Source organism: Cinclus cinclus, chromosome Z (genome assembly GCF_963662255.1).
Source record: "Cinclus cinclus chromosome Z, bCinCin1.1, whole genome shotgun sequence".
In the NCBI taxonomy this organism is placed as follows: Eukaryota; Metazoa; Chordata; class Aves; order Passeriformes; family Cinclidae; genus Cinclus; species Cinclus cinclus.
In genome coordinates, this window is record NC_085084.1 from 27,133,789 (window position 1) to 27,155,145 (window position 21,357).

At 41.1% G+C, this 21,357-nt stretch overlaps 1 protein-coding gene across 1 annotated transcript in view; it reads right to left on the reverse strand.

Annotated features, from left to right (window-relative positions):
• Positions 1–21,357, reverse strand: part of SEMA6A (semaphorin 6A) — a 55,275-nt gene that overhangs the window by 15,007 nt on the left and 18,911 nt on the right. Inside the window, exons 11-16 of the mRNA XM_062513877.1 lie at positions 20,971–21,111; positions 20,802–20,882; positions 18,833–18,891; positions 17,046–17,066; positions 16,862–16,912; positions 9,867–10,031 (exon numbers count right to left, since the gene is read on the reverse strand). Of these exons, the coding sequence (XP_062369861.1) occupies positions 9,867–10,031; positions 16,862–16,912; positions 17,046–17,066; positions 18,833–18,891; positions 20,802–20,882; positions 20,971–21,111 (518 nt within the window). The remainder of the gene's footprint in view (positions 1–9,866; positions 10,032–16,861; positions 16,913–17,045; positions 17,067–18,832; positions 18,892–20,801; positions 20,883–20,970; positions 21,112–21,357) is intronic.

The following is a 21,357-nucleotide window of genomic DNA, read 5'->3' on the forward strand; positions in this document are numbered from 1 at the left end:
ATTCAGCATCCTTATATGGCACAACATCTTATAATCAATATAAACGTCAAGCAAATGAAACTGGGTATTACTCAACATCCTGTCCACCAATTATGCTTTGCTATTTCTAGATAGAGGAGTGGCTCTGTGGAGCAAGCATACCCTACAGTGAATTCCCAGCCCTTGATAAATATGTCAGTGCTACAAAGGTCAAACAAGAGCACCAGGCAGTCTGTGCTCCTCCACAGAGCAGTCCTCACTGGGTGACAGTGGATGAACGCAGCTGGGGATCTGGTCCATCACACAATAGCTCTAGTGCCCTGAACCCTGAGCAGCTGCCTTGACAAATTAGATGTGGCCTCCTTTATTGAAAAAGCACATCAGGGTCCTGGGGCAATGACAGTTTTTCCCTCTTTTAGTAAGACAAGCCTCTACAGCTCACTGCAGCCTGGAAATTGATAGCCTGACTTGAAATCTATGCAGGTGGACAATTACGGGTAAAGGATACCTGCTGTTTCCAGAAGCCCCATTTGATAATATCTATTTTAAACTTCACCATTCTTTTACTTGTAGGATCTCCTAATCTGGGAGCAGAGAAGCTCTGTTTTCATAAGCAGGGGTTGCACATCAATACAACCTCTTCTGTCACCAATTATATAATTGTTTTTTTGCTACTGAACAGCAAAAAGCTCTTGGTTCTAATCTTGCCACTCAATGTTTCCACTTCTGCTAGTTATATCTGAAATCTGTACTGTTAGTGAAATGCAGAAATGTTTTGAATTCTGAAAATGTTAAGCAAGTGTCAGTGCTGAAGTATAGGCATTTCTTTTTGTGGCACAGGCAGTTGGTGTGTGCTGGAATATACCCCACTATTATCTTGATTTCCTCATCCTTGCCTGTCTTTTGCAGATAAATCTGTTCCTTTCCTTACACTTTCAGATGGCTACTATAGAAAATCTATGACTAAATGAGCTGGAGCTTTCGTTACATAAGGTTTGAAACACAGACTTAGTCACAGAGAAGGCAGACTAAATCACTGCCTTGTACTCTATTGTAACCCTTTGTTTGACTAAAATTGGTTTAAAGATGTGGCCCTGCTCAGGGATTTAGCTCCTGACATCTTTTCTGAATGCCTTGTCTCTTCTCTGTCTCTTCACTCTTGTTCTCAGAGAAACTTACTGAAACATCATAAAAACAAGTCTGAAGAATGTCTTCTGTCAGTAACATCCTTCCAGCATTCTCCTTTCATGAATTTTATATACAATTTCCATTCTATTAATTAGCATCTACTTTACCACTGTCACTGTCTGAACTTGAGGATGTAATCTGAGATGATTAGCTGTCTCTAGCCATAGGAGCAGACAGCTCATACATGCAAGACAGAGCAGAGGAAGGATCAGTGTCATTTCTCTGGACAAGTCTGATGTGTTCCCTTAATCCTGACTGCACAGCCCTCCTGGTGCATGTCACAGGATATCAGTGATTCCAGTGTGGTGAGATCATCAATCTTCTGGCACGTTTGGGAGTTATTAGACTGGTCTACTGACTCAGGTATCTGGCCACTAAAAGCTGTACTGGGAACTGTGGTCCCATTCAAGTGCTAATGTTTCAGGTGTTTATCTGATACAGTGCTGAAACAGTGCTCCACAGTAGGTATGCTGGGATTAGTTCATGAGACATCCAGTTCCTGGACAAATTGCTCATTTTAGGCATTTTAGGCAAATACAGGGTTAGTTGTTTGTCCTAAAAAAATAGGTTTTTTTAAAAATTTCAACCAAGCAACCGTATATAAATAAGGCCTCCTCTGGAAACTGGGATGTTTACAGTAAGCTGATGCTAATTTACTTAAGAACATTTCAGAAAAAAATCTGTAGAACTTTGTTTAGCACAGACTCATCCAACCAACCTCTGTTTTCATCCTAATGAGAAAAGTCAGTACATTTTAACCTAGATGTGACTCTATATAGGTTTAAATGGACTAAACCCTGTGTATAGGTAAAATAATTTTGTGAACCACTACAGCTCTGAGCAACCACACTTCTCACCCCAAATCTCAGCCACATGCTACAGGACAACAGATAGAATCTGAGCAAATTCTCTACTACCTTTCTCTCAACAATCTTTCACTAGATTCTGGGCAGAAAACTTAAAAGTATAGTAAAAGAAGGATCTGGTCTGATTCAATCTTCATTGTTTCCTCAGCATTTGAAACTTAGTGATCTGCAAAGTACTTGTAATTGTTTTATGTTTGTGCATACAGTGGTTTGAGATATAGGAAAGAATAGCAGTGTTTGCATTGTTTTCCCCCAGGTGCACATGGTCTGGGCAAATACATCTCTTCCCAATCCTACTCAGTCAGAACTGCCTAGATGCAACTGCTCCCACAAGCCTTATACTTGTTTTAGGATCAATCAGTTCCTTCTGACAGTGTCAGGATGATGGTACTGATGAAATACTGAATATTTGCTTCATCTCAACACATCAAAAGTCCAAGTCCTGCCAGTCAGACCTGCAAACACTGACTCAAAACCTAAGCTTTCACAAATTTTTGCCACTTTAATACCTACTTTCCTCATCTGATTACATAATGCCAACAACATAATAAATTCGTCTGATTTCTCTGATTTAGAAACTTCTTTAAATCTTTCATATTAGCATATAACAGTATTTTCATGTAAAAAAATACTCTGCAAATGTACTTCCTGGTGCAAAACTCAGATCTCCTGTGATGAATATTAATTGTTTAATTTATGCAAAAAAAAAAGTCTGAAGCTTTGTTTTGCCAGTTTTCTTCCCTACTTATTTAATGTCTACTTGTAAAGTATCTTGTTATATCAGCACTTTACATTCATTATCATAACTGTACCTGAAGTTTCTTATGATTTTGTCTCACTGCAGCAGAATCTGCCTGAACATTTGCAGAGTCTACAGAGACAAGCCTTGTCAGCACTTGGCAAATCTTTCAAGTAGTGATAATCACAGTAAAATTTAGTAACATTGCCACTTGTGTCCAAGATGAAATATCTTCTGGAGGCAGGTTTTGCAATGAACAGCTCTTGGGCCCCCCAGGAGCACAGACCTCTCCAAGTAGAGGAGTTGACTATTGCTAATGATGTGCTAGAGGAAGAGCTGCAGTTATTGATAATGATAATAATAATATAGGTTATACAATCCATAAAGTAATAGGTGCTACCAGATACTGTCTCAAAAGGAGCACTCTTGATATCCAAATAAACCAGCAACTCTTAACTCTGTAAACTGTGTTCTTCACATTCCACTTCTAATCAGCTTTTTACCTTTGTTACATGGATATACATGGCTTGCTAAGGAAAGGAGATACCACCTCACAATCTCCTCCTAAGGAGAGGTGAGCCAAGTAAGAATACAAACATTAAAGACTGCTAACCATTACACTTCTGTTGTTCAGTGCCCAGCTCAGCCACTTCCACCTGAATGCTGTGAAGAAGCTGTATCAGAGCCACAAAGTCATAACCTGGATTTTCAATCAATTCATCAAAGCAGTGATTGAAAGGCACAGATTTCAGGCAATTTGGGAATGAGTGAGAAAACCGAAAATGTTGGCTACATTTGCACTGATGAACCCATTACTGGAAAAGCATGAGGCATTTCTGTATGGAGGCAGGAAGGACAGGAGACAGCAGAGAAGGCAGCAGGACAGTGAGGGACAAGGCCAGTTACTCTTGAAAATCCCTTTGGCTTCTTCATGGAGGCATATGGAAGAGGTGTATATTTCTACTACTTCCCCCTTGTTAGTAGGACGGCTACAGAGGGAGGTGGCACTATGGCACTACTGGGTGTGGAGGGTAAAGCCTTGGAGTGCTCCACAGGAGGAGCTGCATGACTCCCACTGTGGAGGGAGGAACACCAAGTACAATGGCAGCAGGGGGGAAGGTTAGGCAGGAAGGGCAGGGAAACTGCTTCAACAAAGGTGAGAAACACACAATTAAATTAACACTAAAACACATCAAGAAAGAAAACAAAATACAAACATACTCTAGAACGTGCTGTTCTTTTGGGCATTTTTTTGTTTGATTTGATTTTGTTTTCTGAGAAGATGGGAGGAGAATAGGAAAGAGGGTTGTAATTTGCCCAATCAGAGCCTTTTTTTTTTTTTTTTTTTAAAATCTGCAATAGAAAGGGCAGATTCCTTAATGGCCAAAATGAAAATGCCAATGGGATGGCAGTACACAATTCCCACTCTATGGGTTGGACTACATGTTTTTACCTTGGCAATAAATGTTGATGTAGCTCAGAAACAACAGTCCCAGAGTATATTTAGCTACTAAAGCTGTGGCACACAAATGTCACATTCCCATGAGTCAACCTTTTTAAAGAATCCCGTCTTCACACCCCCACAGATATCCTCCAAGATGCCTGCACTGAATTACGAGTGAAGCATATGGATGGATGTGACATCATCAAAGCAACCGTGTTAGAGTAAAGAGAACAGCGAGTGGATTCTATACAATTAGTACAATCAGTAAGGAGCCATTTGTGAGCACAGAAAAAAAAAAAACTGCTCAAAGAAATAGACACAATCAATGAAGGCAAACACAAAGCACCTTGCAAAACAAGGGGAAAATATTAAAAAAATAAAATTTTCTTTGTGAATTTGTGAAAGCAAAAGAAATCACAGCAAAAGTGGAAACAAAATCTTGATAAAAGGATTGTAAGGGTAACATTTCTTGATTTAATTTTGTGTAAGAACTCTTTCCTTTGCCCTTTTGCAACAACAAATAAATAGAATTTTGGAGCCAGCTGGCTCTGACTGGGCAAGGCAAGGAGTAACAACACACAACTGGATGGTAATGGTAAACAAGCATGTGGTCACCTCTGCCACCATTGTTTTGATGGGTGTAGACTGCTTCCAGCTTTGTCAATATTCATAATTAGGCACCAAGGGATGCACAGTATTTAAATGACCCTGTGAAGTGCTTATAAGGCTCTTTAGCAACCATCACTCCCTGAGGACGGATGCATTGAATGTAAGCCACTTCATCAGTCATGGAATTGAAGCAAAAGTGTTTAGAATCCAATAGCTATACATGAATTAATATTTTTGCTGCTTGCTCTTCTGAAAGCTGCTAGTGGGCATACAAGTTGCTTTTAAGTGCTAGTTTTCCATCTATTAAGCATTGCTTTTCAGAAGACTTGTGAAGCAGGGACCCACACAGAACCAACAGTGCTATTAAGTTGCATGCACATCTCTGCATTCCTCTGGGTACAGAAAGGGGCATATCTTCAACTTTTAGTGGTTTCCTTCCTGCCTGCCTTCCTGCCTTCCTTCCATGGATGAAGAGAAAGATACCACTTTTCAGAAGTGGGAACACTGGATTTTCTAAGAAATGTCCTCCTGCCTCAAGTATTTTGTATAACAGGTGTTACCAACAGATTGGACAAAGAAAGAAAAGATCCTAATTTTATCATTGACATTGTTGAGAGGAAAGAGGCATGCTAGGTAAATCATATGCCATCTTAAGGAAGGCATGCAGGTTTATCTGCTTTCCCTCTGCTACCTAAGTTTTTTCTCAACTGCCTTTCTACAACTGAAGAGCAAGGGACAAGGAATTAAAAAATGAAGATGATATCTCAAGCTGATCTTAAACTAGAATTAGGAGTGTGAGGTTTCATCTCCAGTACTGTAACTCCCTTGTACCTGAAATTATGGCTTTGAGTTTGAGTATTGCAGCCACCTGAAATTCTTCCTCTGCCAAGGCTCAGCAGCCCCCAGGATTGCAGGGTTCAATGAGACTCCATGCTTAACACACAGGTAAGACTTATCAGGTTCTAGAAATTCACTTTTTTGGTTTAGATTTTGCAGTTACTCTCCCAGAACGTCTACATGATTAAGCTCTACAAAGAAATTGTTCAAAAAGGGGTAGTTTTTCACTTTTTCTCTAGGAAGAGCTAATTAGCTGTGAGGTGGGGGACAAGTTTACATCCTCTGCCTATGGGAATTCAAATCTTCATACTAAATTTCCTGCAAATAAGCCTAAAAGCCAAGGCTACTAGATTAATATTTTCCATGGTATCTCAAGAAATTTTGCTGTATCTCCTGCCTAATTTGACCAACCTCCTCAACTGGAAAAGTGCTTAAGGCTTCATCTCTGCTGGGGCAGCCAGGTGATGCCCATTGCCTTTATGGTAAGGAACTGTGAAGGCTCTTTGAGGTCAATCCTGGGGAATTCAGTGAGAAACCCTGGATATCCCTGGGCTATGGGAGGCATTGTGCATCTGAGGCTGTTATGAATAACAGGCACTGAGGTCACAGTCTGGGTTCAGACCACCAGCAGCTGTTCATTTAGCTCTGCTGAAGACTTCTGTGATGTTAATGTGCTCATCACTCATTGCTGAAAGCCTTCACAACCAATGCAGAGAATTCAGGATTCAGTGAGTGAGAATTCAAGATTCATCCATTCAGATGGAGGGGAAAGAATAGTGGAAACTAGTAACCTACTAGTTTGGGCAGACAATGCAAAGCATCAGGTCTGGCATGCCAATAGGTTCTCAAGGAACAGCTGATGCTTTTGTCTAATGAGTTTTGCATATTAAATGCATGAACAATAGAGACTAGAATCCACATTTCAATTAATATTTTAAGTGTTTTTTTTATCAAGTATTCATAGCAGAAAGAACTGAACACATGTGCTCCTGCCCCTGGTGAGTGCCCTAACCACTCAGCAAGTGAGTTTTCTCATACTCATCCTCCTTCTGACACACTGAGTATTTAATTAGACCACACAGAGAAAAACATCTTTAACAGAACAGAGATTGAAAGAAGAGATCTAAGAACACCCTGGAGAAGAGTAACAAGGTTTCAGATCTCTCTAGGCAGTGGAGATATTTGAACCTTACTTCCCTGTTTAAAAGGAACCATTTTAAAGTCTATGAGATACAGATCAAAAGGGGCTGAAAGAATGATGAGGGTCAAGATGCCATGAGGGGCACCACCATCTCTACACAGGAGAAAAGGTTCTTCTTCTCTGTGTTCAAGCAGCAAATTTTGACAATTCTCTGCCAAATTCTCTGTGTGTATGGCAAAGGGAGAGTGGAGGCCAAAGGACAGTATTTGTATTAGGCCCGTGTGCTTCAGCACTAGTCTGAACACTGTGAAATGACACCTAAATCCCAACCTTTTGGTGTGTGAAAAACAAAAGATAGAACCTCTCCATGAGCAGTCATTTACGCGTCATTTAATGTATACTAATGACCACAGTAATGAAGGAATTTTTTGCTCAGGTCTCACTGAAGACAGTGGGACTGAGGCCCAGTGATTAGAACTACTCTCAGTTTTACTTAAATGGTTAAACTAGAGCAGGCTTTCCTTATCTGTCTTGGGATACTGGACCTGATGGTCACCAGCTCAAGAGAACAGATTGGCCATGTCGTGACTGGCAACAGCCTGGGCTGCAGTGATTATGCACTGGTGGAGTTCATAGTTCTCAGGCATGTGGGTCAGGCAAAGAGTAAAGCCAGGACTCTGCACTTTAGAAGAGCAAACTTTCAGCTCTTCAAGAAGGTCAGTAGGAGCCCCAGGGAAACTGCCCTCAAAGACATGGGAGCAGAACAGAGCTGGCAGATCTTTAAGGATATCTCCCAAGAGAGAAGGTCTAGAGAAACCCAGATGAAAGAAATTGGACAAGAAAGACAAGAGACTGGATGGCTGTATTGGGACCTGCTAGCTGAACTAAAGAGCAAAAATGAAATGCACAGGCAGTGGAAGAAGGGACAGCTATCATGGAAAGAGTATCAGAACACAGTCTAGTTGTGTATGGATGGGGTCAGGATGGTCAGGGTGTAGTTGGAGCTGAACTGGGCAAGGGATGCCAAGAAGGGCTTCTACAGGTATGTCAACTAGAAAAGGAAGGCAGAAGAAGGGGTACTCCATCTGGTAAGCAAGGCTGGCATCAGGAAAAGTCTGAGGCACTCAACAATTTTGCCTCAGTCTTCTCTTGCAACCTCTCTTCCCATACCTCTTGAGTGTTTGATCCACAAGACAGGACCTGGGGGAGCAAAGTCCCTCCCACTGTAGGAGAAAATCAGGTTTGGGAACACTTGAAGAACCTGAACATACCTAAGTCTATCAAAAATGTTATGAGATATATCCCAGAGTCTCAGGAACTGGCTGATTTAATTACCAAGCCACTGTCCATGATATTTGAAAAATGCAGCTGTCAGGTGACTGGAAATAAGGAAATTGTACCCATCTTAAAAAAGGGTAGAAAGAAGGAACTAACAACTTGTCGTCAGTCCCATTATCTCTGTGCCTGGGAATATCACAGAATATATCTTTCTAGAAACTCTGCTAAGGCACATGGAGGACAGGGAGCTGTTCAAGACAGCCAGCATGGCTACACCAAGGGAAAGTGTTGTCTGACCAACCTGGTGGAGAGACTCCATCAATGGACAAGGAAAGAGCTACTTATGTCATTTATCTGGACTTTTGTAAGGCCTTTGTCAGGGTCCCCCACAACATGCTTCTCTTTAAATTGGAGAGATGGATTTAATGGGTGGACAATTTAATGGATAAGGAATTCACTGGACAGCCTTATTCAGAGGATAGTGGTCAATGGCTTGAGGTCTGAATGGAGATCAGTGACAAGTGGTGCTCTTCAGGAGTCTGTTTTGGGACCAATGTTTTCATTAATGACATAGTGGCATTGAGTGAGCCTTCAGCAAGTTTGCAGATGACATCAAGCTGTGTTGTGTGACTGATGCACCTGAAGGATGGGATGCCATCCAGAGGGACTTGGACAAGACTGAGAAGCAGGCCATGGGAACCCTGAGGTTTAACAAGGCCAAATGCAAATTACCTGAGTCAGGGCAACTCACAGCCCAGAAAGCCAAATGTCTACTGGACTGCATCCAAAGCAGCATGGCCAGCAGGGCAAGACAGAGGATTTTGCCCCTCTGCTCTGCTCATGTGAGACACCACCTGGAGTGCTGTGTCCAATTCTGGAGTCCCCAGCAAAGGAAGAGCATGGGCCACAAAGATGATCAGAGGGCTGGAGAACCACCCTTATGAAGACAGGCTGAGAGAGCTGGGGCTGTTCAGCAAGAGGAAGAGAATGTTCTGGGAAGATATTATAGCAGCCTTCCAGTACCTAGAGGGGGATATATAAGAGCTGGACAGGGCATATTTCCAAGGGCATGTCGTGATAGGACAAGGTAGATGGCTTCAAACTGAAAGGGGGCAGGTTTAAATTAGATTGAAGGAAGAAATTCTTGACTCTGAGGGTGGGTGGAGAAGCACTGTGACAGGTTGCCCAGAGAAGCTGTTGATGGCCCATTCCTGAAACTGGTCAAGGCCAGGTTCAATGGGGCTTGGAACAACCTGGTCAAGTGGAAAGTGTTCCTGGTCATGTTGCAGGGGGAGCTGGAACAAGATGATCTTTAAGGTACCTTCCAAATCCAAGTACTTCATGACTCTATGCTTCTATGGTTGCTGACAGAGGAAATAATGTGAAATTAGCTGAGAACTGTTGTGTTGCCTTGGGAATTCAGAGAAAGGCAATATAAGAATGCATCCTCAAGAACAATAGGAAACCATGGATCTTGCTTTGTCAGAGAACAGGGTAGATCAAATTTAAAGAGAGTTAAATCCCCCCGTTTCCCTCCTTCCCATACAAATGCACAGAACTTTCTATAAAGGCATACACTTCTGTTTGTTTTGTGTGGTTTCCTCAGGCAGTGAATTATCTAGGACTGAGTCTAAGATTAGCTGTTTAGTTTCAGACTTTATGATAAGCTTTTAGTTATAGCATGGGAGATTCATTACATGTAACTCTGAGCCAGCTGGAAGCAGTTACACTTTAGTCCTCCTCCCCCTCCCTCCTCACTACAGGATGCCATTTCCAAGGCCTTACCCTTCTTGTCTTGATGATTATGGGATGAAACTGCCACATATGGATCTGTATTTTCAGATGAACCAAGCGGATCCTTCCAATCCAGCATGCGTCCCCTAGCATCATAACCCTGTCGAGCGCGAGAGTCAGAAGTGGTGGTGCTTGGGACTAGGGAACTGGAGTGTCCTGTTTACATTATAAATACAGGTAAGGGAAGACAAGTCTCATTAGTCACTTACCACACTACCTCCCCATGCTCATGGATGTATGCACTGCTTTGCTTCTGTGACGGGTGAACGTCTTGTCTTAGGCTGAGCAATGTTTCAAAAGTCCTTCAAAACATGACTCCAGAGGAAGAGGGGACTTGAACCTTCCGGATCAGGGTGCTAAAAGGTGTAGCCACTGAGCTGGCAGTTCTGTGCTTCTCAAGAGAATTATATGTGTATGAAAGAGAGTAAGGGCACTTCATCTGAGTCAAGCATCCTTTGGCTGGATTCAGTACACGTGCCTGACTGAAACTGAAGTGTCAGCCCATGCTTTCTGATACTGGCTCAGTCAAAAAACAAATTAAAAAATCAGTGTTAAACAGAACAATGCCCAGAATGGCTGAAACTGGATGGGGATGCCAGAACTACAACAAAATAGTGAGGCATTCTACCTCATGCCCCCAGGGGAATGAAGGACTGCCTAATACCAGTGTGCTCACACTGCGGCATTCCTCTCCAGATGGGAAATGTCCTGGGTCTGCTGTTCACACCTGCTTGCACCATCACTATTGGTCCTGTCTGAGCTGATGGCCCAAACAAAATGGCTCTGGAATAAGCACAAGTCCAAACACCATTTCTGTTCAGAGTGGCAGTGCAGAGAATGCCTCACTGCGTGGATCTGCCCAAGAACCCATAATTCCAGCAGCTGAGACTGAGGTCACACATGCCTTTATTCCATTACAAACGCTCTAGATGTTGTTATTGTTGCCCTGAACAAGACAGACCCACTTCTCACATAGCATATACACCCCAAGAAACACCACATTCACAGAACTTGCCCCAATGGAAATACACCACAATTTGAAAGGTTGTTTGGATAGGACAGAGGCATGTTTATAGACTCATACACTCTTTGCAGCTGGATCTGAAAAGTAAATCAGCACATAAAATGTTTGAGATGTTTGGAGTCTACTGTCTCTGAAAGACAGCTTCCACGTGGACTTTACAGTGGCTCAGCTGCTTTGGGGAGAGTGCACCAAATACCATTCACATTGCAACATTTTCACCCCAAAACCATTCTGAAAGTTTCCTTTTGGCACATGTGAAAAAGTGAGTTATTTTCATCAGGATTCAAGGAGTTCTGGGTCTCCTTGATTTGATGTGGAGTAACTATATTCCCTTACTTTTCTTAAAGAGCCCATTAAAAAAAGGATTTTTGACACATGCTCCAAGCACAAACTAACAGAATTGGATTGTTCACAGACAGAATGGCATATAACATTTTTCGTCAGATAACACTAGACAGACTGACAGCAGCCCTCCTTTCTCCCATCTCCTTTTGAACAACCCAGCAAATTAATTTTCCTTCCTTAGATGAAACTTAGTTGGAAAGGAGTCCAATCACCAGGCTACAGGCTGCCCTAGCAGGGACCCTCTCCCTGCTCCTTTCCTTGATCTTGCTTCACTGCTCAGAAAAATAATTTGAGATTCACTGGGGCAGAGACAGATCAACACAAGGAGCTGAAATTTAAGCCTCACAGAGAAGGCACAGAGATGGATAGGTAGAGCCTGTGCTTCTGTAGTTTATTTTAAACAGCTTCTGGATAAGCACAAAGCTTTTGAAAGCTGTGTCTCCAAAATGCTGTTTTAAATTGCTTCTACAGCCATAAAGCCCCAGCTCTCAGAAATCTAGAGAGAGATGATGAACCTAGATGAACTCAATTCTGCTCCAAAAATCAAAAATCTAAATATTGGCCACCAATGTCCCCAAGCTTTTGGATGCACACACATGCTTCTTTTTACCCAGCCCTTTCACCAGCTTCATGGTGTTGAATTACTGATGAAGCCAGCAAAATGCTGCAGCTTCTATTAAGATGCCATTATGATTTAAAGAAGTCCTGTTGAATATTAATGACTTCAGAGTAAAAAAAAGTCTGTGCTCCTCTGTAAGTTTTTGAGGAGTCCTTTTGATTTACTGAATTAAATTATATATGGGAGCACTTTGGACTATGTTTTGCATAGGATGTGGCCACAATGAACCTCATTAACTTGTATGCTAAGAAAGGAAAATTGGTTAAATTTAGTGTTCTCACCATGAAACCAACCTTCAACTACAGCTAATTGTTAACACAATTTAGCTCTGCCTGTCAGTCTGAAGGTTTTATACTGACAAGGGCAGTGGATTATTTTTTACCCTCTCATGGTAGAAAGTGTGTTTTCTCCCAGCTATCTTTCTTTAAAACAGCAAATTTAATGCTGTGTTTTTGTTAAGACAGAGTTTTGAATGTTGCCCAAATAGAACAGAGAAGCCAAATGTTATCCTCTTTTAAAAGGTTGCCCTAAGCCCCATCATGGCTAGGAACATTGGTGACACACAGATAGAGGACTCCATTTGAAATCCAATCCAAATGTGCTGCCTGCTCCACAGAAGTCCTGCAGCAGGACTGTTTGTGTCCAAAGGGACAGGTAGAGGTCAGCAATTACAAACACATGCCCTCTTGAAGCAAGAATATGCTGGATCCTGAAAGCATTCACTCCAACACTATTTTATGCTTGTCAACTCCTGTGGTCATCCCCAAGGAACAAGACAAATAACAGGGCAGAGAACAGGCTAGAGAATAGAAATTATGGATTTTTTCATGCTTTCTTTTCCCTAAAGATTAAACCACAGTGCAAGCATTCATAGAGTTCCAGTCTTCAAGTTTATACCCCACTCAGCAGCAACAGAATGTGTACAGTATTTGGTCAGCTTACACATAGTGCTGCACTCAAGATAAGAAAGCAATTAGTCATTGCTTGATAAGGAGGAAAAGAGAAAATCTTGCCAAGTTGCAATCATATTTTATGCCTGTGTTTGATATGCATTTATACGCCCATATCTCTTTCCAGACACTTGTGCTTTTAAGTGTGCTTAAAGGAGGAATTCTAAGGAAAACCTATAAGTATGGTTAGAGAAAAGCATTTCATAATACAGAAATCTAGAGGAAGTATATGTCTAAGGGACACATTTTCTGGAGAAAAAAAGTAAATTTCTTGAACCATATGTTGCCAATACGCAGAGAACTTCCTGGTAATGGAAAGCTAAGGCTTTGTAAATATATTAATGTGTACCAGATGTTCACGTGGTAGAGAGAGGTTCCACACAAAAAGGAATCAGTATATTCTCTCTGTTACTAATGTATTAGTCTAGTATACATTTAGAAGGAAGCTTACACAGCTGATTGAGACAAACTTTCTTCCATTTGATTTTGAGGAAGCAGGGCAGGCTCAGAGTAAACTTTAATAGCCTGTCCTAGCTGTGTTAGAGCTGTATTTTGCAAACATTTACTACTAGGCAGTGATGCTGCTCCTAAAAGCAGTATCACAGTGTCCTGTAAGTGCCTGAATGGCCAGTCCCACTGGCTGAATTTCACCTCTGAGCAGAGTGGCACCACAAGTGTATGAGCTACTTAAGTTTCTCTCATAAACAGAGAAAAAACTGAAGTGGCAGGCAACCCAGTCCTGACCCTCTCAAACACAGCCATTATCAAGTCTTTACAATGCACTATATAGCTTGCACCATACAGTGGGCCTTTTTTCCCATTACACCATTTTTTACCACTCTGACTTACAAATAAACTGTTGAAATTTAATGAGGCTTTAGCACATCTGAGATGTGTCCAGTACCTCTGTGTTAATAATGGTTAATACAAAAACATCTCGAAAATAATTCTGCCTTTGTTTTAAAACAAACCATCTGAATAACTGTATACATAGTGCTTTTCAAATGTCTTTGTTTAAAGAAAAACTGTAAAAATCAAATAGACACACTTTAAAAAATCTGGTTTAGGTGCTTCCATTATTTGCAAAAATTTTTCATTTGGAGTGCTGTAATCAAGTAACAGAGACAGAGTAGAAGCACTTAAGTGTCTTCAAGCACAGATAATGATTCAGAAAGGCTGTACTTCTGTAACTGTAGCTTGTTCTGAAGTATACTTGTAAGATGTAAAGAGGTTTTTTTCAGGTTTAAAACAAAGGCAGATTCAATCCTATCAGTATTTGATAGTTGGTATAATATGCACACGTCATTAGAATCTCAGAGGTTAAAATATTTGCACGCTATCCTATTAACAGCTATAGCAACCTAATTAGACAATCAGAGGAAAAGTTAAATCAATACTATAGAGGGAGAAAGGACTATGGCTAGGGGATAATATAAGGGCCCAATTCACTAAGAATTGATGTTTCCAAAGGTAATTTAAGCTTCCTAGACTTTTGCAGAGTGATCTAACTTAATATCCTTGTTTAAATATGTGGCTCCTGCATAATTTCTCTCTTTCTGCATCCAGACCTTCAGTCTGCCATCCTCTCCTTGAGTGTCACTTGAGTCACCTGCATGGACTTTGCACTTTGCTTGTTTGCAACTGATAATGTGAGACTGTCCTAGGAAGACAGCCCATGTGCCAAACTCAGGAGGAGGCTGGTGCCAAGAATACAAGGATTAAGGGCTTTGTTCTCCTTTCATTCACACTGCTACAGATTGTCAGTAAGTCTGTTGAAGGAGGATGATTTGTAGTGGCATAAAGGAAGAGAATCAGGCCTTATGACTTCTTTTGGAGCTTCAGATGACTTTGGGTATATTTAGCCCACTGAGCAGTCCCTTGCTTAGCACTCTGATACCAGTGTTCTGAGACTTAATCTATTACGACATACCATTTACCTCTGCATTAAAACGTTCTCTGTAACATCAAAATAGATCATTCATAATTTTTTTTTGTTTTTTCCAAGATACAAAATTACTCAGACCATTCACTACAGCTGGCAAACATGAACATATTTACCAAGACTGGTTTACTACTACATCCTAGAATTTTTGCACCCCTGATGTGGAAGATCAATAGAGGTGACTAGTGGTAGGTGAAAAGAAAGCCCAATTGCAAAAATATCAAAAGAGGTATTTTAACTAAATCAATAAAAGAAGGAGCTAACTTGCATAAAGACCACATTATCAGGATGTACCTGAAAGGGGTCAATGAAATAAGCTGTAAAATACCAGATATGAATGGAAACCCATGTTAATGCTGGTTAGCATGTTTCCATTGCAACTGTCTGTAAGGTCCTACTTTAAAAGCTGGGTTCAATTATGGAGTGTGTCTTTGAGCTTGACATGCCTGGACAGTAAAATGTACTCTCTTTTGTTAACTGTACTCCCTTGGACTTCAGCTTTTTTCATTCTGCTGGTCACTTGAAACACTTCTCTGCTTTCTTGGTTAGATCAAAATATCAGTTTTTACTAAAGTTGGCTGGCAAGATCCAGAACCACGGTTCCACAGCTATCACTCTTCAGACCATGGAATTAATCTAGAAGCAGCAAATCTAGAACATTTCTGCCACATCAGCACTATGCCAAAACACCTTTCTTAAACTTTACATTCAGCAGTATGGATTTTATTTTTACTCTACTTTAATTACTGCTCTGTGCATTGGAAAAACATCAATTTCAAAATGAAAGAAAGTATAAATTGTATAAGCAGATGAAACTGTGAGTCTTCCATATATTAGAAAGTCTCAACATGTCTTTGATTTTGCACATTCCCTTCACTGGTTTTCATTACCATACTTTCAAATAAGTTTCACCTGCACATTTTTAATTTCCTGGTAATAAACAGTAGGGGAAATTTGATTTTATTTTTACAAATGTTGAACAGCATTACTGTGCCTCCAGTTATTTATACTCTGCTGTACTGAGCTCTCATTGGTTCAGTTTTATACCAACATACTCTACAGGCACAAGATGAAAGGATCAATTAAAAGTTCATCACAACTTCCCATTAACATACCTCTTGCTGTGTTCAGCCAAACGTTTGGTGAATTTGATCTAGCCCTAATGAACTGCTGGTCTCATGCAGCCTCAAAGCGACCTCACAAGGAAGCTCCCACCCCATGTAGAATTCTGCCATTGACTTCACTGGCAGCAATACCACACATCCTCTTAGGCTTGTGAGTACTTGTCTTTCTTCAGGATGTCTATAAGAAAAGCTATTGCAATATATGTCTAGGTTTGAATTTAAAGTAATTATTTATTCTGCGGTGACTCCTCATGAAGACATTTATTCCTCACTCCAAGAACCAGCATAATATGCAGAAATATGCAGAACAAAGTGGCAGAAAGCACTATGAGCACAGATTAACAGCTGCCTCATGGGAACCTGCTACTCTAGGCTTGCAGAAATGATCCTCTTCAGTTCAGGCCATTTAATTTGCTATATAAATTTGAATGGACAACATAAATGACTCACCCTAGAAGTGACAAGAACCTTTAGGAATTGAGGCATAGCCCAGGCTCAAAAGACATGGGTAAAAAGCTAATTTTCTTTATGAGAGATCTTTCTGTAACCCAGGGATAGCTCTGCTTTCCCTAAGGTATCTCTGACTGGCTGCTGTAGCAGTAATGACACCAGCCTGGACAGCTCATGAGAGGGATGTGAGCTACTGTCTTGTTTGTCCTGGTGAACAGACAAGATGCACCACTGTAACCAAGTGTTTCTTCAAGTGTTCAGATGAAGTGTGCTCTTAATCATGTCTGCTGGCATGCCATTAAAATAGGCCATATCTGACTTCAACTCAATGGAGACAGTTTTGAGGGAAGACAAGAAAAGAGGGATTGAAAATCAAAAGACATGACTTAATCCTAGCTGTGATTAGTGAATAGGGCCCTCAAAACCATGACAAGACAAGACAAGTAAAATAAGGTAACAACTATTTGAGTACAGGAACTATTAGCTAACACAAGGATTTGGGGAGAATTTTTTAAAACACTCATAAACTGACCATACACTGTGTAGTAAGACATTTCATGATCAGGTGAAGCAGTTGAAATGTCTATGAACAAAAATAAATTGGGAAGAAACATTAAATATAACAAAAGTATGAAAATATTTAAAAGTTTAGTTAAAAGTGATTCCTCCAAAATGGATTTGCTGTCAAGAAATACCAAAACGAAGAACTTCCTTACCATTCAGGGCTACGAAGGAATCTGAAAGACAAATAACAGGGGAAAAATCATTATTTCTATCTTGTATTTTCTTACAAGTAAGTTTGCTGCTAAAAAACATTAATGTTTCAGCTGATATTTATAAGCATGTGATTTGTACACTAAGGACTCAGGCAAAACTACTATTCAGACAGATCCAAAAATAATTTGAAAATTTTGAAAGTGCTTTGAAACTGCTTATGACCAGCTCTGTACAGGAGGTAGAGAGACAGGTCTAGAGCTAGTGTCCTGCATTCTTTGCAAATCCTAGTTGAAGGCAAAGCATTGCAGGGGATGCAGCCAGCAATGTGAGTCAATGAGGACAAAACTCAGGTGACCCAAGATCACATGAAGTAATAAAATCAGCTGCATTAACAGGGAATGAAATCTACCCTTGTGCAGTGTCAAGGTTCAATTCATCATTCAGGGCTAAAGAGGGATTTAAGCAGGGCATGAGCTTTGTTTTTCTCTGCACAGAAGCAGATCTTTCTCCATGAGCACAATGTGCTGTTCCTGAATAATTTCCTACCCTCCTTTTATATGTAACTGACACCAGGTACACTCCACTCCTGCCTAACCTATTTGCCAAGGAAAGCAGAACTGGCTGAAAAAGGGGAAAAGATACATCAGCTGGGAACTGGCCTGATTTTGGTGCTAACCCATTTTACAAGGGAACAGAGGGGAAGCATAGGTGTACACCTCCTTCAAAAATCTTTGCAACAGCTGTATTACCCTATCTTTGGACAGAGGCTGAAATCCCTGGACTCCTTCAAGCACAGTGATCAGAGTAACTAATGGCTCTTGAATAAGGATGCACAAGGCATGAGAAGGCTCTGGCTTTCTCCAGAGCAGCTGGACTGCACTATGTCCCACGGCACAGTCTAGCCCTCTGTCATTTTTCTCTGTATTGCAGATGTAATTACTCTCTCACAGTACATTGATTCCTCAGCTTCATCAGTTTTGCGGCATCAGTGTGAATTACACTGAAAAGGAGTGTTGATTTCATGAGGTTTATAAATAATATTTGGAGCTCAGAATCAAACCAACCTTGGTGAGAACATTTGGAACAAGAACACAGATGTTGGTATTCCTGAAGGCTCAGAAATCAGCAGGCAAGGTTTCTTTGCATGCAGTGCAAGCTACGCACTTTAAAACATTTCAGTACAAAACTGTAAATGTTTAAAGACCATGTTTAAGCTTCCAGCTCACACTGTCAGTACTTAAGGTTTACCATTAAAATTTCTTAGGCACTGCCAATAGTACCTGACCCTTAATACTGTGAAGTTGTCCAGACTGTAAAATTCCTGAAGATTCACAAACTAAGCAATTGTTATTTCTTGATCCAGGTCCAAAACTGACGATATATTTCACTGTCTCACTGTGCTGCAGGGGAATGTAGTCCAAGTCACAGACTACACCAAGAAACTAAGCCACTTCTGTACATTTACATAAACAACCCAACCACCAGGGCTAATAAAGACAATGAACTCAATTCATTATGCCATTGTAATCAATATCCCCTAGATCTGAGCTTTTCTCATTATGCAACCACTCTGAAGTCCAGTGTTCCTATAACTCACATGAACTGGGCTATTTTCCTCAAACACATCTAAACAACTGTTTTTATTCTGAACCTGCATCATTAGCTACATTGCTGTCCCTGCTGTGGATTATGTTGCTACAAAAGAGTGTCTGACAGGTAATGGTGATTTGAGGCATTCAGAAGGATACTGTGACACATGGTAAATAGAGGTAAAAGCTTTGCTTACTTTGGCAATCACCCAGGCCATCTGTATTGCCACGTTCTATGTCCTGTTCAAATGCCAGTCTAAATAATAGAAAGAAACAAAACAGTATTAATAACAACAGTCATAGACATAACCAGAAAGAAATTATTGCATGTTCAGTTGAAAGAAATCCCTGCTGTGAAACTGGCTACTTCTTTGGAAATTCCACACAAAGGCTGAAAAACCACAACGTACACATTTGAACTATTCATCAATGCTTAATGATTTCTTGGCTTCTGATGATACTTTATATTATTAATTTTTAAAAAATCCACTGCATGCCAATTTACCAAGGGAAGACCTGCATTTTTTAAACTGTTAAATACATGATATTATCAGAAGCAACTGTAACCCTACCTTAACCTGTGCACAGAGTAGATTGAGTGCATTTGGTGTGGGAAGGAAGCCAACCCACTGGACAGCTCCTGTGCTTGAGGAAGAAACCTGCATTTCAGCAATCACTTAGGTACAGCATTGGATGAGGCTGTAAGGCATAAGGTCCATCCCACCAAAGGTATTCCCTTCAGCTCAGGGGGCTCTACTGACAAACACTCACATGCTTTTCTAGCTGATGTGCTCAGCTCATGCTCCCAAACTCTCTCTGTGATTTTCTGATAACTACTGAAGCTGTTCTTCCAACTTCCTGTGTGGTCAAAGGTGGATGTCAAGAACCTTGGAAAACTTCCAAATACAAACCCTTGTCTATACTAGGATTCTGCCCTTGAGGCATAATTACCCTTGCAGACAACTCATTCTAACTGTGTTCTTAGAACACCTGCTCCTCTTCACCTACTCCAGGAGGGCATCTAACATCGCTGCCTCCTGTTGGCTAGCTTAGAACTTCACAGATATCTTCACAGCTGATCTGGACCACCTTCCTAAGCACAGGACAGAAAATGAGCTGTCTTGCTCACTTTTGGACTTCGTCACTGGAAGCTGTACAGCCTCTGTCTTGATGGATCTGTTGATGAAAGTGGGAGCTGCTTTTAAGAGTGAGGTATGAAAGTTCCCTACAACTCCAATGGAAGTTGAAGAAGTCTCAAGCACTTTTGGAGTGATGAAAAACCTGATATGGACACAGGTTCATTTTAACACTATCCTGCCACATGTCAAATCAGAAACAGCCTACACTTTTGTAGTCAAGCATATACAGACACATACAGCTGCAGCATCCCCAGCAGATGGGGGAAATCAGCAAATTAAGAACAAGACAGGAGCACAGGGATTGTATCTTGCTCCTTATATACTGAAGACCTGTAGACAAGCAGGGTTAAGTGGTGTCAGAGGTAGGGATATCAAGGCTTTGTGATGTCTGTGCTATGCTTCCACTACTACCATGAGGGTTTATAGCTGTATGGCTCAGAGTGGGCAGTTGTGTGGTATGTCAGAAGCAATTGGCCAAGAAATGTGAGCTCGGAAGTGGGTTTGCTCCCTGTAACCTTCACAGACTTTCATTATCATAAAATAATTAAATTCTACTGTTAAGCAAGGGGAGATCCAGCACTTCTCTTAATCTGTTTTAAGCCCTTACTGTGCTCTGTTACTCCTCTTAGTAATGCACAGTAAATTAGAAGGACTGTTTTTGTTTTCAGTGGACAAATTACTTCAGTAATTTAATTTGGATTCTATTGCCTCTTTAATCAGCTGTGATGGCTCCAGTGTAGGCTGGCCCAGACATATCCATCCAATTCACTCCTTGCAATAATATGTGGACCTTAATACAGCTCTTTCATTTTCTTCTTCCTCCTCTTTCAGCAGTTACCAATCAGCTGACTGTTCACGTCAAAAAAAATTTGTGAGACATTTCAGAGGTGAATGCAAATAAGGTAGGAACAAACACTTCCCACATTTTTCCCTCTCTAAAAGCCTCGTGTTTCAAATAGCTTTGCCCAAGACTGCCTGGCACCACTGCCAGAGCTCCACAGTCCATCCAGCCAGAGCTCTTACTCACTTGGAGCCAAGGAACAACTGCATGCACACCCCGCTCTCCTTCACCCATCCGCAGTACGGGTCCCTGGATGCTATGCAGGCCCTTGGGAGAGAAGAGCACAAGGTGGCATTTGTGAGTACTCCAGCTTCCCCACTGCCCAGGCCTCTGACAGCCCCCACAGGACACATACTTTTTGCACTTGCCGTGGCGCTCGCAGCGCCCCAGGGGAACCTTGATGACACAGGTGGAGAAGGCAACGTACAGGGCGCTGCTGGGCTTGTCCAGCTGCATGCCCATGATCCGCTTGTCCTCCATGCCATCATAGCTGCACCTGGTTTGGAGAAAAGTAAAATGTGGTTACAAGTGTACTCTGCTGCGAAGCCAGGGGAAACCTTAATTTTCCCCCCAGGCTGGGGAAAAAAAAAATCACAAAAAACTTCCACCAAAAATCTGTAAGAAAGGTAGAATTGAATAAGTTAAGGAAAAAGAATACACAATGGCCACTAAAAATACTGACAGACATATAAACAAGTCTCAAAAATGCATGGGATACTTAAAAATTGGAGAGCAACAGCAC